The following is an 18174-nucleotide window of genomic DNA, read 5'->3' as shown; positions in this document are numbered from 1 at the left end:
TTCTAGACATGTAAGGGTAGGCAGGTGCGGCTCAGGCCGGCCTTACTTCATCCGCCCGCGGTTGAGCAACGCTTAAACCGAGTTCCGAGCTCCAAAGATGAGGAGGGGGGGGTGGCACTGGAAGGGGGGGCGCCCACTAGATTGGCAGTCATACTTCCTCGCGGGGAGGGAGAGGCCTGTAAAAAAAAAGAGAAAGAACCCTTTGATCCAAAGGGTAGGACTGATTTGCATACCGTGGAGGAAGCCAATCGGAACCGGCTGTGATGCGCTTCTGCCAATGGCTATGCGACTGCCTGGCACGAGCGGAGGCAGCCGCTGATCTGGGGTGAGATCAGCCGGAGGAAAGAGAGCGCTGAGCCCCAGCTGGGACCAGCGTAGTGACAGAAGCCGAGGAGGACGCCCACTACGACCGATGGAGGAGAAGCGTATTTTGTGCGTCGGCCTTGTGTGCCTGGACATAATCAGCGTGGTGGACAGTTATCCGGAGGAGGACTCGGACACTAGGTACCGCCGCTGCCCCCGCTGAGCAAAGGAGGAAGGCCCAGCTATGAGGCACGGCTGAGCGCAGACTGCGGAGGAGAGGAACAGAGCTCCTGCCTGGCCTCAGCACGTGCCCCAGCTTTTGCTCCGCTCGCACCAACCCGCTTTCGCGTGCGTCTGGCTCCGGGTTCCAAAGCCCTGATAAGCAGGAACCGGCTCGTACTTGGGGGATGTTCCCCCGGCCAGGGCTCAGAGCTCTCGTAGCGCGCGGAACCGGTTCCTGGAGGGGGAGGGGGAGGGGGAGGGGGAGGGGGCGGGGGAGCTGCGGCCTTTGCGTCCCGAAACGGCCTTTCTGTCTGTTTCATGATCTTTGGGCCCCTTCCGAAGAGGACTGAAATAAATGCAAAGCCCTGAAGTGCTGCGGCTCAGTTCGGCCCCTTGCCGGAGTGCCGAACCCTTGACTGCCTAGAGGGCCTGTCAGAATGGGACGCTGAGGCTGCTGTTGGCTGTGCTTCTTTCCAGGTGTTTGTCGCAGCGCTGGCAGCGTGGAGGGAATGCCTCCAACACCTGCACCGTTCTGGCCTTGCTGGGGGCCCCCTGTGCTTTTATGGGCTCACTAGCTCCTGGTCATGCTGCAGAGTAAGTGCCAGCTGAACTCAGGGACGGGGATTATGAGCTACCCCAACACTGGAAACCAGAAGGGGAAGGGGAGAGCTCTGTGTCTCCACTTCATGAAAAATGTATTTGTTTTATGTATTTATATCCCAGCTCACTACCTACGTGTTCAAAATGCTGTTTCTTCTCAGTGTCCCATCTCAAATGTTCTGCAGATTTTTTTTTTCTCTTTGTCCACTGGTGCGGCTCCTTGCCTGGAGCTGAGAAAGGTGTAGGGGATTTGTGCCATAGATGGAACCAGCTCAGTTAAAGACCCACTAACTATATTTTCACAACATGCTAAGCTTGTGGGCTATTTTGTGGCTTAATGTTTTTTTTATGAGCCTAGTCATTTAGTTTATAGTTCAAGGTATGGTGCAGATCAAGAGAATTGGATTAATTCAGTAAACAAACTATACATGTTGTGCAAATCCAACTGTACTGTTATTTGGTTGTGACAAGTAAGGAATGGGACCCTAATATATGTCCTCTGTTATGCAGTGACCATAAGGTTCACTCTCACAACAGCAGAGTTCATTCCACATGTTAAACCAAGTCAGATAAAGACCTGGGGCTGCATTCACATAATACATATGTGAAATAGGTTAACTACTGTAAAAACTTGTTTTGTATGGCTTAGCAAGTTGTATGAACCCAGCCCATTTAGTTCATGGTTCAGTGTATTGCTGGTACAACCCTGAAAATGAATTAATTCAATTATCCAAGTTAATTATCCATTAATTATCCAAGTTAAAGGTTTGGTCTAGTGGTTAAGGCTCTAGGCTAGAAGCCAGGAGGCTGTGAGTTCTAGTGCCACCTTAGGCCTGAAAGCCGGCTGGGTGACCTTGGGCCAGTCACTCTCTCTCACTTCACAGGGTGGTGGTTGTGGAGAAAATAGGAGGAAGAAGAAGTATTAGGTATGTTCCCCACCTTGAGTTATTTATAAAAATAATAAAGGCTGGATAAAAAATCTAAAAAAAAATCTAAGTGTCTTCTGGTATTCCAAATAAGGTTCAAATTAGGCTACAGGGGATTTGTTTCAATGTGATGGTGGGCCTGGGTTCCTTCTGGCTCTAACCATTCTCCAAAGATCTCCCTGATTTTTGTCTCTTATTTGCCTTTGTTCTCTCATTTCACCTTGTCTCTCTTCCTAGCTGGGAGGTCCCAAGCCATGTCCTTGGAATGAAAATCTATCACGTGCTGGTGATAGTCAGATGATGAACATGTTAGACTTGGCATGAGATTCAAACACAGATGCCAGGCACAATTCCTGTTTCTGCCTCTGCTTCTAGAAGAACTTACCTTCATTAATATTTTTCTATTTTTAGAAAAGAATTGTTTCTTTTAAAATAATTAATTTCAACAAGGAATCTTGTGACACTTTAAAGACTAATCATATTATTTTATGCCCAATGAATAACACAGTTGTGAAATTCTTAAAGTGAATAATAGAGTAATCCTCTGCATGCCTACTTAAAGAAAGAGTAATTAGCTCTTACTCCTAAATATGCATGCCCAAGAGCACAGCAAAGAAATGCAGTACAGTAGAAGCTTCTGTGAATGAGATGCTGCTTCACTGCATGTATGAATTATTATCCTCAATTAGCCAATCTTTGTGAGGTATAGATAGAAAAAATAGAAACTAGGGAGTAAGTCAATGAAAGGCAAAAAGTATGGGCTGATAACTTAATTAAAGTTTAAATTACATGCGATACAAACACAATGACCATTCAGACTGGCAGTAATTGGCGATTACACAGAGTTATTCTAGCATTGCTAAGTTAATTAACACTTGTGGTAGGACGGAAACTGTTAGAAGAACAGAGGCAACAGTTAATTAACTAAGTGATGCTAGTCTTATCACGGGCACCAACTATTAAGAAATGGCCATTATGTTTCTCTGTGTGTGTGTGTATGTCTCTGTGTGCGTATGTGTGTGTAAATATATATATATCTCTGTGTGCATATGTGTTTATGTAAGTAAATGGTCAGACTATAAATTTCATTGCCACTTGACCTTATAGTTTATACTACACTAAGCTTTCCATCCAGATATGTGAAGGACGTGGAACTTGCAGTCCCAAGTTTTCATGTGGTCCCTATGTCTCATTTTTGTGGCCTTCAGGGTTGACTTCAGCCATGGTTGCTGAAACTGCTGGCACATTTTCCTACCTTCTTTTAGATGGGAAACACATGGAAACAATCATGTAAGCCCTAGAAAAGGTACTTCACAAGCAAAGGAAAGACTCCCAAGAACACCCAAAATTTACTTACCTACTTACTTATGTATTTATTCAGTTTAGGTGCTGACACCAAACCAATCCTGGGTGGCTTGCAATATAGCAAACCGAAATAAAAAGACAGTACAGAATAAATAGACAAGATGGGAGTCCAGCTGCTTGATCCAAAACAGACACAGAAAACAGATGCAACAAGGAGATCCACCCTAACCCAAGGTGCAACGGCCCATCCTATTTGCATCGCTAAGGACCACAAAATGATAAATGTGCCTCTTGGTTCACTGCTGAGATGTGCAGGTGGCTTTCATCCATCTGGAGTTTGCATATCTGATTGGAAGGCTTAGACCAGACCTCATTAACTGCAGTAATGAGTTTCATATTTTAGGAGGGATTTTGATGTATTTTGCACATGTGCAAAATGATAGGCTTTTGCACATGGTAAAATACATTTTTCATTATCTTGTTACCCGTTGACTCATTAGCCACGGTGGTTCAGCTGTAACAGAATCCTACAAACAGTGAGGGCCACTTATATAGACTTAAACTCCCAGAATCCAGCCATCCTGGTCATTCTGGGGGATGAAGTCCATACTTCTGGAGGTTGTCTAGACTGGGGAAGGCTGCATTACACAGTATAGTATGTATATACACTGTAGTGGAATGTGCACCCAAAACAACTGGGTAGGATGTGAATGGTTATTGTATTCATTACAATGAGTCACTGGACAGATCTCTGTCCCATAAGTATTGCAATCTAAATATATACAAAGACACAATGCAGGAAGATAGAAATGGAGGGAGAATATGCAGGTATAATAATTTTAAATGTTGCACCTTAGTTATAAAAGAGAATCACAATAAAGGAAATACTTTGGGATATAGGTAGCCCATGGAAGCTCTAAGGCATATCTCAGCATAGTCCCACTTTTTACCATAGGTTATCCTAAAGCTCAAAAGGTTGCCTACCCCAGCAGTCTGATATAGGGATTACAAAGGAGAAGTAATCCAGAGTCTTGCCAGAAAAGGAGGAGTGTGAGGAGAGAACAGCAAACATCTGGAGATATTCTGGGAAGCAGTTCCCAGTATTAAGGGACAGCAAGGAAATAGGAGAGAAGTTGTTCTAGGGCAAATAAGACCTTCAGATGGCTGAGAACACAGGATTGGTAAAGATCACAGAGAGGGAGGAACTATGGAAATACTGTATAAATGCAGAGAGATAAAGAGAAGCAAGGCCACTGAAAGATTAGAAGGTAAGGGCAAGACATTTACTGAGGAACTTATTCAGACTGAAAGCCAGTGAGGGAATTCAAGGAGTGGCCTTTAATAGATGAATAATCTTGGCAAAGAGAGCCTGGCTGGACCCGGGGAATGAAACCCCCTGGATAATTTGATCTGAACCCAAGAAATCTGCTACAATAAAATGTGTTTGTATGTAACACTTAATAACAAATCAACAGGACAATCGAAAGCACATTTATTGCCAAGTATGCATTGGAACACAGCCAATTTCAATTCATTTATTTTTAGCTGTTGTAAAAACTTCAAGAAATTAGAATGCGCAGTACTTGTTTACTTTTGTCTATTAATAATCACAATATTAAATCAGTTCCTAGTTTTCCAAAACAGTATTTTTTCATAGCTGATTTGAGAAGGCAAGCAAACCATGATGTCTCAGTGAATGGCCACAGAGCCATCAGCCCTGAGCCTCAGTGTTTCATCCTGGTGAATCAGTCAAATCTTTATTACAGCCATAGACCAGCATAAATTCTTTTACATGATTTCCAAAACTTGACAAAATCAGGCTGATGTATAGTCACCTTATTTCAGTTCTGGAGCCTGGTTTTAATGTCAGGGCTCACTTTGCCAATTAGAAAGAAATCAACACAAATAAATACAAAAGACTGTCTTGATATGTACTGAATGTACTGGAGCTGCTGAGAGTGCAGTTTCAGGTAAAGAGTTTTAACAGGTGTGGATGGGCTGCCGAATGGCTACTGACAATAGTTGGACTTTCAGATGAAAAGGTAATGGAGAAGTCTGAGCTTAGTAGCTTGTTCAAAACAATTAACCTGAGGTATTTGGAAGTGAGATTTTATGGCCATATTTGCACAACATGCTTTATCTGGGTACTGAATTAATCTCCTTTTCAGCTCACATACAGTAATACATTGAAACATAAACTAATGACGCAGATGAGTTCACCCCATATGCTAAGCCACAAAATAATTATTTTATTTATTTATCAAATTTTTATCAGCGCCTATCTCCCCCTTAAGGAGAGACTCTGGGCAGTTTAAATTAATTAAACACAAAGCAAACGGCATGTTGTGCAAACACATCTGCTAGATCCTGAAGTGAACTGGTGAAGCAAGTTGGTGAACGTAGCCTATGTAAATCAAAGATTAAGACACTCTCAAGCTCTAAATTTATGATTGGCTTCAGGAAACAGGCTTTTATGGAACTGATCTGAGGCAGATCAAGTACCATCCTATTCCCATCCTTCTGCTTACTACAGCAAAAGCCCTGCTGGTTGACTCGTGGGCAGCATATGCTGTACTGGGCAGAACTCTGGAGCAAATGAAATGAGATTTTTTTTGTAATGAGTACTAAGCACAGAGGGCATCAGAGCCCTCAGCTTCCAAAATGCAGAGTTCATTTTTATCTGCTTTCTTCAGACAGTTACCTCCCTCTGTCCTCACGGCTCCTAGCACACTGACAACCCTTGCCAAGCAGCAATAACGGCCCTGCTGTCTGGAAGAGAAGCTTTGGAGCATCTGCCTTCTATTCCTCCAGACAGAGAATCTCACCCCCCAAGAAGATGCTCATGTTTTCTGCCCTCCCAGCTTCGTCCGTGACGATTTCCAACGCTATGAGGTGGACCTCACCCATGTGGCTTTGCATCTGGCTTGCAGCTTGCCCATTTCAGTGGTGATCAGCAACTCAGCCACAGGCACCCGCACGATCCTGCACGCTGCTAGGTGCGTAGGTTGAGCATTCCTCACAGTGAATTCTAATGTTTTTTTCTCTCCTCTTCCCTGGCCCCAAGCTTCATCTTGTCTGATTTCCAGCGCCGCAAGGTGGACATTGCCCACTTGGTCTGGCAGAGCCAGGGGGAGACACCGTGTGCCTGCTGCCTCATCAACTGCCGCAACGGTTCTCGGACAGTCACTCTTTATGACACGTAAGGCCTGGCCCACTTTGGCTCTGCTGCCCCCAACTCTCCCCCCTCTGCCAGTGGGTGGCACAAAAGGACTCTGCAGCCCAGGAAAGGCCAGGTGGCCTTGACTGCTCTGTGGAGGTGGGGATTGGCCTGCTACAGCAACCATCTTTGTCTTTTTAGGCAGACATTGCAAAGGTTACAATTAGGACCACGTTTATACTATTAAACATGGTTTTTTATTGTAAACCACCCAGAGTCCCTCCTTTGGGCGGTGATAAAAATCTGATAAATAAAATAAATAAAATGGTTTAATAGACCCTTCTTAGTTTCCTATTCTAGCTGCCTGCATACACAGTGGAGAAGCAGGCTCATAAAATTTCATCCTGTTTGTTTCGGCACATGGTTCAAGCTTGTCTAGATGTTTTTCATTCTTCTTTTCTCTTTTAAACAGCTTCTCCTTCCCCTTCAGCCAAGTCATTAATAAAAATGGTAAAAACCTTAGGAAATAGCTGTGTGGCATTCCACTTGATACTACTCTCCAAGATGATGTGGAGCTATTTATGAGTACTATTGGGATGCAATCACTGGGTCAGTAGTTGCATCATGTAGCCCATATTTTACCATTTTATTAATGAGGATATCATGAACCTTGACTGAATGCTTTGCTGAGGCCAAGACGTACTATGTCCATGGCATTCCCAAGATCTATTAAGCTAGTAATTCTGTGGGAAAAGGAGATAAGTTTAATCTTGTTTATGACAAGCCCATGCTGGCTGCTATTAATTCTTGCATTCCCGTCTAAGTGCTCATAGACATGATGTTTAAAATCTGCTTGAAGATCTTGCCCAGTATAGAGAATGGGAAGTATGAAATGAGAAATATGAAAAAGGATGTTTGGTAGAACGATGAACAAGACGTCAATGAGAAATAGATGCATATAAAAGAAAGATTGCTCAAAACTGAGGATGAGAGTAAGAAGTTACATAATGTGTATAGGGAGAAAAGGTAATCACAAAGAATATGGTTAAGGAGAACAAGGAACAGTTATGATGAAAAGAGGCAAAGAAGATGCTAAACAGTTTGAATGGAAATAAAAATTGTTTTGGAAGTGGGTTAAGACAACTAAACAAGGACCTTCCAACAATTTGAGTGGTTATGAAATTAAAAATAAAAGTGATAAAATTATTTGGGATGAAAATGAAATTAGGAGAATTCTGAAAGGAGTATTTTGGAGTTGTGTGAGATGCTATAAAGGTCAGTGTCCAAATACATATTGGTGATAAAGAAATCATAAATCCTGTGAGAATATTGGAAAATATTAAGACTGTGTAGCTGTAGGTATTGTAACTGTTTTACCTATGGAATGATTGTGGTTTATTTAATGTGTTGGAAGACTACTACTGAGCCTGAAGATGTTATGCTGTTACTATTCCCCTATATAAAGGGAAAGGTAAGAAGAGTGAATAGAGCAGAAGCTACAAGTGTATTAGTATGTTAAGTGCCTGGTAAGTGTTTGGTAGAATTCTGATTGAAAGGGTATGAGAAGTGACAAGGAGCATAATTTCAGAAGTGCAGTGCAGCTTCATGCTAGACAAAGGATGTACAAGAGAAGTTTTTTCCTCTTCAGTAGATAATTGAGAGAACTATGTGTGAGAAGAGCATTGCTAATAACAAGGCAGCAGGAGACGACGGCATCCCAGCTGAACTGTTCAAAATCTTGCAAGATGATGCTGTCAAGGTAACGCATGCTATATGCCAGCAAATTTGGAAAACACAAGAATGGCCATCAGATTGGAAAAAATCAACTTATATCCCCATACCAAAAAAGGGAAACACTAAAGACTGTTCAAACTATCGAACAGTGGCACTCATTTCACATGCCAGTAAGGTAATGCTCAAGATCCTGCAAGGTAGACTTCAGCAGTTCATGGAGCGAGAATTGCCAGATGTACAAGCTGGGTTTAGAAAAGGCAGAGGAACTAGGGACCAAATTGCCAATATCTGCTGGATAATGGAAAAAGCCAGGGAGTTTCAGAAAAACATCTATTTCTGTTTTATTGACTATTCTAAAGCCTTTGACTGTGTGGACCATAACAAATTGTGGCAAGTTCTTAGTGGTATGGGGATACCAACTCATCTTGTCTGCCTCCTGAAGAATCTGTATAACGACCAAGTAGCAACAGTAAGAACAGACCACGGAACAACGGACTGGTTTAAGATTGGGAAAGGAGTACGGCAGGGCTGTATACTCTCACCCTACCTATTCAACTTGTATGCAGAACACATCATGCGACAAGCTGGCCTTGAGGAATCCAAGGCTGGAGTTAAAATTGCTGGAAGAAACATTAACAATCTCAGATATGCAGATGATACCACTTTGATGGCTGAAAGCGAAGAGGAACTGAGGAGCCTTATGATGAAGGTGAAAGAAGAAAGTGCAAAAGCTGGTTTGCAGCTAAACCTCAAAAAAACCAAGATTATGGTAACCAGCTTGATTGATAACTGGCAAATAGAGGGAGAAAATGTAGAAGCAGTGAAAGACTTTGTATTTCTAGGTGCGAAGATTACTGCAGATGCTGACTGCAGTCAGGAAATCAGAAGACGCTTAATCCTTGGGAGAAGAGCAATGACAAATCTCGATAAAATAGTTAAGAGCAGAGACATCACACTGACAACAAAGGTCCGCATAGTTAAAGCAATGGTGTTCCCCGTAGTAACATATGGCTGCGAGAGCTGGACCATAAGGAAGGCTGAGAGAAGGAAGATAGATGCTTTTGAACTGTGGTGCTGGAGGAAAATTCTGAGAGTGCCTTGGACTGCCAGAAGATCAAACCAGTCCATCCTCCAGGAAATAAAGCCAGACTGCTCACTTGAGGGAATGATATTAAAGGCAAAACTGAAATACTCTGGCCACATAATGAGAAGACAGGACACCCTGGAGAAGATGCTGATGCTAGGGAGAGTGGAGGGCAAAAGGAAGAGGGGCCGACCAAGGGCAAGGTGGATGGATGATATTCTAGAGGTGACGGACTCGTCCCTGGGGGAGCTGGGGTTGTTGACGACCGACAGGAAGCTCTGGCGTGGGCTGGTCCATGAAGTCACGAAGAGTCGGAAGCGACTAAACGAATAAACAACAAAATGTGTGAGAAGGCTGATTGTACTATACAGTTTATTTCTTGATATGTGATAAAAGGAATAGGATTGCATAACTGTATAGAATTTTGTGCAAAGATGGAGTTGAAAGTTGATTGCTGAATGCAATGAGATGGGAATAAAATATACATGAGAATAAATGGAATGTTTAGAGATTAGTCAGCCTTGAGCAGGGACTAAGGCAGGATGTGTGATGTTCCCTTACTTATTTAATATAAGAATTGATAAGTATATAATTAGGAAAGCTTGTGGTAAAGTTAGAGATGTGTTGGTTGGGAATATAAAAGTACACATACTTTTTTTGCAGATAATGTTGTGTTGTTGTCTGAGAAACTAAATAACTTGCAGCAAATATTAGATTGTATGATGCACCAAGCAATATGGATCTGAAAATAAATGTTAAAAAACCAAGGTGGTTGTGTCTGACAGGAAAATTGATTGAAAAATTGTGAATTATATATAAATGGTGAAGAACTAGTAGATGAATTTGAGTAACTTCATAGAATGTTTACTAAAGACATAGAAAACTGGATAGATAATTTTTTTAAGACATGCAACATGTTGGTAGAAAGGTATATGGTCTATTGTGAGGAAAGATTTGCCTCTTGAAAGGAGCAAAAATGGCTACACATAAGTTGAAGGCTGTTGGAACTGGGTACTTTGGAGGACACTGTATGTATGTATGTATGTATGTATACTGCATATGTGAACTGAACACAAAAGCGAATGACTACAGTAGTATGAAAGAAGTAAGTGTACGTGGTTTGGTTTTATAGAATTAATGAGGATCAAACTGCAAAACAAATGTACAGAGAAAGAGTGAATGGGCCAAGGGGAAGACAGAAACACCTGTTGCATGGAGTTGATGAGATCTTGAGAAAAGAGAGGGCTGAGAAGTTAAAAAAAACAAGCACTGTATGAAGTGTGTATGAAGAAGTGAACCAAGGATGGAAAGGTCTTGAGAGTATTGTGAATGGTGTTGGTGTAAACTAGATTTAGTTATAATTCCTTTTATTAATCTCGCTCCTTTAACAGCTTTGCCTTATTATTTCTTTTCTAAGCTCCGTATAATATTGCTTACCACAAAAGGAAGTAGCCTGGTGGGTGTGTATGTATGTAAGTTTTCTTCCTTCCCATCTATTACTAATTACTATTTGCTAATATTAATTATTAATTTCATAATTATTTGATAGCCAAAGCAATATAAATTATAAAGCACTTTGTACTTTCAAAGTGCATATGGATTAATTATCATGCTGGTTATCAAATATTAGTAACTTGACTCTTTTTGCCTAGTAAGGCTTTTAACACCTACACAACGTTCACGCATCACTTAACCAGATCACTGAATCAACCCATTTTCAGCTCATGGACTGACGCAATGCATTAAACCATAAAGTAACCAAATGTAGTGGATTTGCATAATATGCTAAGCCATTAAAGAATCACACACAAGTTAATGCTAGCCAATGCTAAATGCAGTAACTTGTTCTTTATCTGACCTGGTTAAGCATATTGTGTGAACGTTGTTTGTGAGGAGAAACTCTGCTTTGCATGCAGTAAGCAGTGTGCCACTGCATGAACTTTTCTTTGCCTGATAGCTCATAGTTATCAGCCCTGTTGATAACTTACCATCATTGATTCCATTTTACAGATTGGAATCCCTGAACCTGAAATGGATATCACCTAATAAATAATGTGGTTGAATAACCAAGAAATCCAGGGTCATATTGAATTACTTACCTTTCATTATTATTTTGAAGCGATAAAGGCTACCTTGCGCTGAGCTCCTGATTTATTTTGGCAACAGTATGACAGTGGTTTCCCATTGCTTTCTTCCAGGATGTTTTTTCCCAGACTTATCTTACACCTATGGAATTTCTTGGTCAACCTGAAACCCAACCAGGACAACCTGTCTTGTTTTTTTAAAGATCAGCCAAGATAACCGGAAAATAAGAAAAATATCTTAAAACTACCCCCTCCTCATCGGAGATTCAACAACAGTGATTCATTTAGAGTCCCCTCTCTAAGTTCAGAGCAGAACCACATAAAAGTGATCCTAACTTTGTTAAGAAATAGCATGTCCAGTTCTTGACTCCTTGGACCACATAACAATTCATATTGCTCTTGTTCCAGTTTATTGGGGGAAGAAAACATTGCTTAAGCGGGTCGAAATGGGACTTAGGCCTCTCCAATTCCTTCAGAGGTGCCACCCAATGGGAGAGGAATAAAAGCATCCATGCATGAGCTATTAAAATCTTATTTATTATTAATTCTTGGTCAATTGGTAATTTAGTCCAGATTGCTGCCAATCATCATTGCCAATGTTAATTCTTGATGGCCCTTCCTGAGTATGATTGTGTCATCTTGTGACCCTCCCCATCCCCACAAAGCTTTTTGGCTCACAGAATGAGAGATGCAAATGTGACTCCCACCAGCCTACAGCAGGAAAGAACCTGGGCTTTTGACAATAGCAGGTGAGAAGCAGGCTGGACAGAGCTAAACAAATCAGCCCTGTAGGATACAGGAATCAACTATCCCTACAGGCTGGGTCTACACAACTACAAAAGCAGAACAAATTAAATATCCAAGGGTAACCCATCCAAGTTTGTATCTTTGTAAGTGCAACTATCTGGTCTTTATCTGACCAAGTTAAGTGTGTTTTGGGTCCACAGCCAGTGTCTGTGCATATGTGTGTATTCTCCCTCCAGAGATTAGGATGGCCCAGACCCTGCTGGCTGTTGGTAAAGCCCTAAAGCCCTGGTTCTGGGCCTGGGCCTGGGGACCCAAGTGGGTGAAGGGTCCCATCTGTTTCCTGTGCAGGCAACTGTCGATTGTGATATCTTCCTACTGTGTATTTTAATTTTTATATTTGTGATGGGAATTTAATTTATTTTAGGATTGTTCGCTGCTCAGAGTCACTTGTTGAGATGGGCAGCCATAATTGAATAAATAAATAAATAAATATGTGCAAATGTTTGTGTGACCCCCTTGCCCTTGGCTTTTCTCAAGTGGTAGGAAGTGTACAGCTTTCCACCTCTCATTACCAGTAGAGTTATCAAGGCCTGGTTAATAATCTGGGGAAATGCAGAAGGCCCAAACCTACCATCTTACTGAATGGTGGTTCTTGTGGCCTTTGATCGAAGTGCAGGTTCTGTGTCTCCTAGGCTGGTGTGTTAATCATTAAAACTGGTCCCATTTCAGCTAAAGTTAATACATACAAATGAGGACTGAGAATTAAATGTTAACCGTTTCCATGTTGAATATCTCCAGTTGAAGCTATTGAGTATGGCCTAGTGCTAAGACACTGTTTTCAGTGTGGGGGAGCTATGAAGTAAAAATAGCATGCCAAGAATGGAGGATCAGACTCAGTTCTACTCAGACGTCCTTTTTCCCCCGGAGTAGCATAAGGAAAGGAGGGACAATGTCCTGGACAGTCCACAGAAGCAGAACAAGGGTATGCAGGCCAATCCCATTATTGCTGAATGGCCCTATTAGGGCTGAATGTGCAATTATTGCAGACTTAGCAAGCAGTCAAGATTAGCCTTTTTTTCTCACATGTTTTTGTCTTTTTTTTTAACACTGCACAGAATTATGGCCATCACTGTTTTCTATGGTAATGTGTTTCACAGTTCAAGTATATACACTGTCTGCTTTCTCTGTTCTCAGTACATTACAAATTAACTGTAATAGATGGCCCCAAATTCAGATTATCATTATTATGGAAAGCAGGCCAGAGGTTGGCATATTATAGCTTATTATACTTCAGTTAGATGCCTAAGTACAGCTTTTGATTTCTAAGGTAAATAAATCCCATTCCAATTGCAGTGGTGCATCTACCAAGAGGTTTCTTTATATCTCTTTTTTGTCGAATTTGGGGAAAAGAATGAAATTATAGAGACATTCTTACATGAGATGGCTGCTTAGAGATACACAGCCTAAAGCCTTTGGATGTGTAGATCAAAGCCAGTACTTTGGAATTGCTCCCAATAGGAGGTGAAATTAACTTTAAGTTTCCAAAATCAGTCCTGCATATAACTAAACCACCATATTCAGAGGTAGTATGTTTATTCATTGGAAGCTTGGGACAAACAATAAGGAACCATTCATGCCCTGCTTGGATTGGCTAGATTACCTGGATTGGTGCTAAGAAAACAGTACACTACACCAGGTAGAGTACTTTGAGCTTAAGAAGTCAACAGGTGTTGGGTTTCCTGTCTTAGTTAATTGTAAGGATGTATGTGCTTGCTTACTGTTTTCATTGATTTAAGATGGAAGAGAAGCCATTGTGTTGCATTCATTAGACATTTGTCTTCCTATCCCCACTTTCCATTCTCCTGTTTGCAGCAATCTGCCAGATGTGACAGCTGCTAACTTTGAACAAGTCAACCTGTCTCAATACAAGTGGATCCATTGGGAGGTGAGACCTTGTGTGGGGTTGGTCTCAATTGTTTATGTGGTGAGGTGATGGTGGTAGGACTTACTACCCTTCCACAATATGTGGGCACCCTTTTGCACACAGACAGATGATGTTTCATGGCAGTGAATTGTCAGTAGCAATTTGAATTGTGCCTTCCTCCCTGAGTAGCTGCCTATGGTTGGCTTGCTCTGCTTCTTTACTTGGGCCAGTCTTCCACTCTTCCCTCCTACCCCCTTTGCTTTTTATCTTCTGCATGTGATTTTTTTTTTGAGTCAATATAGCTTTGAATGCAAATTTAAGTGAGATGTATTAATATAAAATGGAGAATAATCATAACTAAAATCCAAATACCCAGTAAAAGCAAAGCCAATATATAAACAATAGAACAAGGAAAAGCAGAAACTGTGGCTGTGTTCATGTATATGTTTAACAAATTCATTTGTCCAATATACTATGCTTGGTTAGAATTAAACCATAAGTTAACCAAACAGAATGGGTTTGTACAACAAGATGATTTATAAAATTGTTCTGTAAATTATCATGTATGAACCTACCCTGTTGGTTAGTTTATGGTTCAGTGCATAACCCAGAAAATGGGTTAATGCAGTAACCACATTGAGTATTTTATGTTAACATAGCCTATAATCAAAAACTGGAACCTTTAAATGATCATGGCAATAGGCTGAACAGTTAATGCAAAACTTTCCAAATACATACCAATGTGCCTGTTCACTGTTGAGAAAAAAAGTATTCCATCCTAGCTGGAGTTTCTTGGATCATCAAGCACACTGCAGTCCCCTAGTCCAAACCATAAGTGAACGTGGCTGGGTCTCTATTTTGAGTAGCAGGTACAAATGGCCCAACCACTAAAACTGGTGGAGGCATCTAAGGTCACAGAGGCAATCAATAATTCTAGGAATAATGTCAAGTCCAGAAATCCCAGTTTCTCCCACTAACAGTAATATTTTCTCCCAGGGGAGGAATGCTTCGGAGCAGGTGAAAATGCTGCAACGGGTGGAAAAGTATAACCAAACCTGCCCACCATCTGAGCGAGTGACCACATCTGTGGAGGTGGAAAAGACAAGGCCAGAACTGTACCAGCTGTTTTGCTACGGAGATGTGGTAGGGGGTCAAGGGTGAAGGGCTGATGTAGGTGGAAAGCAGGACTGGTCAAGAAAGAAACCACAATGATGAAGAGCAACCTGCCCTTCAGTTAAGAACCTCACATAGGATTAGACCTGAGAGATTTTGCCGCCGCCGCCGCCTCCTCCTCCTCCTCCTCCTCCTCCTCCTCCTCCTCCATTGGCTACCAAAGATGTACTTGCATCCCCTTTACAATCATCAAGGATTCCAAGTTCACTTTCTGAATGAATAGTAGCTGTTTCAGTCACTCATTTCTAAATAAGTTGTTCTGCAGATGAATCTTGTGTGCACACCAGAGTAAACAGCAATACTCTTAGGGGGTTTCTACAGCTGTCAAGTGATTGTCTCTGAGAGTCTGGCCAGAATACACCTCCCACCCCCATGGTCTTGACAGTCACAATCATTCCCACACAGTACTCTGAGCACTGTCTGGCCACCCAGAGATACTATATAATAAGGCCAGCCAAAAATTGGTGACTTTGTTGTGGTTCTCTTCCTCCAGGTCTTTGTCAGCAAAGATGTGGCCAAGACATTTGGATTCTACTCAGCTCCTGAGGCTGTGAAGGGGCTCTACGGGCGTTTGAAGCCAGGGTAGGAGGGAACCAAAACATGAAGAAGGGGACAAACCTGAGTACTTCACCAGTTGTGGGTGGTATGAAACAGAATAGCAGAATGAGGAGTATCTCAGAGGCAAAAGTGGGAGCCCATTAGAGGGCATCTACACCAACTTCAGCAATTGTAAGACACCTCAGAGCCCAAATCACAATGGTCATTTTATGCTTTGGGGAGCATGATCCTCTTCTCCAGCAACTTTAGAGATATTTCCTAACAGCTAAGCTCAGATTGGATTCACACATGAACTGTGCTAAACCATGTATAACTGGGCCTTGTTGAATAAATTGCAATAGGCTGGGTTCATACCATGCTAAGCCAGAACTGCACCAACCATAGTTGGTTGATTGGTGCTACAAGCTGATCTGCCAAAACCAAATTAAATGCTTGTTGTGTGTGATATATAACCCAGGGTATTATCTTTTGCAGCAGCTTTTGTTAGCAATCCTATGTGAGAAGCACTTAATCCTTTTAATACTTCATTGATTGGATTTATATCATGCCTTCCTACGTAGTGTTCCCTTATGGTCTATCTTCCATCTTTCCTTCTGTTTAGGCCAAAACAGGCTGAGATGCACACACCTCCATTTTGAGAGCTGAAAGGAAAGCCAAGGCAGGGGAATAGTTCAGCTTCTTGCCTGGGTACATGTTGGGATGGGTGAGGACAATCAACAAAGTCAGCCTCCCCAGCTATATGGCAGAGTCTCTGGCAGCAGCTCATCCTTCTTCAGCAGCTTTGCTGTTAGGTCCCAAACAGCTGGAATAGAGAATGCTTTGTATGGAAGTGATGGGAAAGGAGGTATCTGTTAGTGCAGGGTTCCTCAACCTTGGCAACTCAAAGCTGGCTGGGGAATACTGGGAGTTGAAGTCCGCACAGCTTAGAGTTGCCAAGGTTGAGGAACCCTGTGTTAGTGCTGTCCAGTGCTTTGGATTCAGTCCCCCCAAGTGCTGTGGGGCAGGCAGGTGTGCAAACGTACCACCTCTCTGCAACCTGAAAGCAGCGGCACCCTTTCCTGGGGTCATGCAGTTTAGGCTGTTGCAGACAAGGAGTACATTCATGCTTCTGCCTGCTTGTGTAGTGCTTTGGATTCATTCTTCACAACTACACAATCTTAGTTTCTATATTCTCTCCACTCATCCCATAGCCATCCACCTACCTTGTTGGTCCCTTTCTAGAGCCACCTTGATCTGTGCTTGGGCTGAATATGGAGCTGATGCAATGGGACCAGATGGGCTGCTGGTGCATTCAGATGCATTCCCCCCTGAAACACTTGTGGACACTCTGGGGGCTGGAGACACATTCAACGCTTCTGTGATCCTGGCTCTAAGCAGGGGTGAGTTCTGGGTGCTTCTCCTCACTTTTCTGTAGGTACAGCATAAACGGCTTAACGTTTTAAAATCGCTTCTGTATCTTGCACAGAATACTTTTCAGTGGCACAACAAGCCACTACCTTATAGCATCAGGAAGCAGACCTGAATGGTGAGGAAACTCCTTGCCACCTTATTCCATCCAGGGCCACAACTGGGGGGGGGGGGGGGCAACTGGGGCATGTGCCCCGGGCGCCGCACTGGTGGGGAACCAAAAATGAGCGCTGGGGGGGCGCCAAAGTGGGCGTGGAATCCACGTTTGCCCCAGGTGACACAGACCCTGATTGCGGCCCTGATTCCATCTGCTGTGCTTTAAAGGAGAACAGCAATTATGCCCATCTGCCCTAAAGCTAAACTGATTTCTCATTTTCTGTGGCAGGAAGAACACTTCCTGCAGCATTAACCTATGGATGCCAGGTGGCAGGCCGGAAGTGTGGGGTTCACGGCTATGATGGGATCGTGTGAGCAATGTGATGAAAGCTGTAGCTGCTGGATTTCACTGGACCACGGACTAATACTGTATTTCCCACGGTAGTGCTCCACTTGTTGGTGGCGCTGGTGCTGCCCCCTGGCATCTCCTGCAGGTGGGAAGGCATATCAGGCTGCCTGCCATACATACCACGTGCAGTCTGGCTGAGCTGGCTCAGATGCTCCGGACTCTTGCTGGGAGGGAAAGAGGCTTCGCTGTATAACCATGAAAAGATCAATAAAATACTTGAAGCTGCTGATTGCTCCTGGTTCATTATGCAAGGAATTCCAGCCAAGGGATGTGTGTGTATGCCTGGAAGGGGAGGGATCGGCTCTGCCTCAGCCAGCCAGATCCAGGAGTGCCAGATGTAATGAGAGGAGAGAGGACATAGAATTAAGATGAGCTGATGCACTTGTTGCTATTCAGTATGCCAAGGTTGGAAGTGATTTAAAAGGGGTTCAGTGAAGTAACAGAG

The 18174-nt window shown here is 42.7% G+C and overlaps 1 protein-coding gene across 4 annotated transcripts; it reads left to right on the top strand.

Annotated features, from left to right (window-relative positions):
• The first annotated feature begins 325 nt into the window (after positions 1–325).
• Positions 326–17955, top strand: KHK (ketohexokinase). 4 transcript variants are annotated; one of them, XM_063299915.1, is made up of 8 exons: positions 326–504; positions 1003–1119; positions 6421–6555; positions 14035–14107; positions 15083–15229; positions 15753–15841; positions 17039–17196; positions 17610–17955. In XM_063299915.1, exons 1-8 carry the CDS (start codon positions 413–415, stop codon positions 17693–17695), a joined length of 897 nt encoding a protein of 298 aa, XP_063155985.1. In that variant the 5' UTR covers positions 326–412; the 3' UTR covers positions 17696–17955. The 4 variants fall into 4 exon arrangements, with proteins under 4 accessions (XP_063155985.1, XP_063155981.1, XP_063155992.1 ...); XM_063299911.1 differs by lacking the exon at positions 6421–6555 and adding an exon at positions 6218–6352 and having other exon boundaries at positions 327–504; XM_063299922.1 differs by lacking the exon at positions 1003–1119 and having other exon boundaries at positions 328–504.
• The last annotated feature ends 219 nt before the right edge of the window (positions 17956–18174 follow it).

Source organism: Candoia aspera, chromosome 1 (assembly GCF_035149785.1).
Source record: "Candoia aspera isolate rCanAsp1 chromosome 1, rCanAsp1.hap2, whole genome shotgun sequence".
Taxonomy (NCBI): domain Eukaryota; kingdom Metazoa; phylum Chordata; class Lepidosauria; order Squamata; family Boidae; genus Candoia; species Candoia aspera.
Note: the sequence above shows the minus strand (reverse complement) of the source record. Positions and strands in the feature narration are given on the sequence as shown.

What these genes read in the sequence shown, in the direction of transcription:
- KHK (XM_063299915.1), top strand. Translation starts at nt 413, where the DNA reads ATGGAGGAGAAGCGTATTTTGTGCGTCGGCCTTGTGTGCCTGGACATA. An exon ending in ACAGTCACTCTTTATGACAC is followed by an intron (nt 6,556 to 14,034) that starts GTAAGGCCTGGC and finishes TCCTGTTTGCAG; the next exon opens with CAATCTGCCAGATGTGACAG. An exon ending in ACAAGTGGATCCATTGGGAG is followed by an intron (nt 14,108 to 15,082) that starts GTGAGACCTTGT and finishes ATTTTCTCCCAG; the next exon opens with GGGAGGAATGCTTCGGAGCA.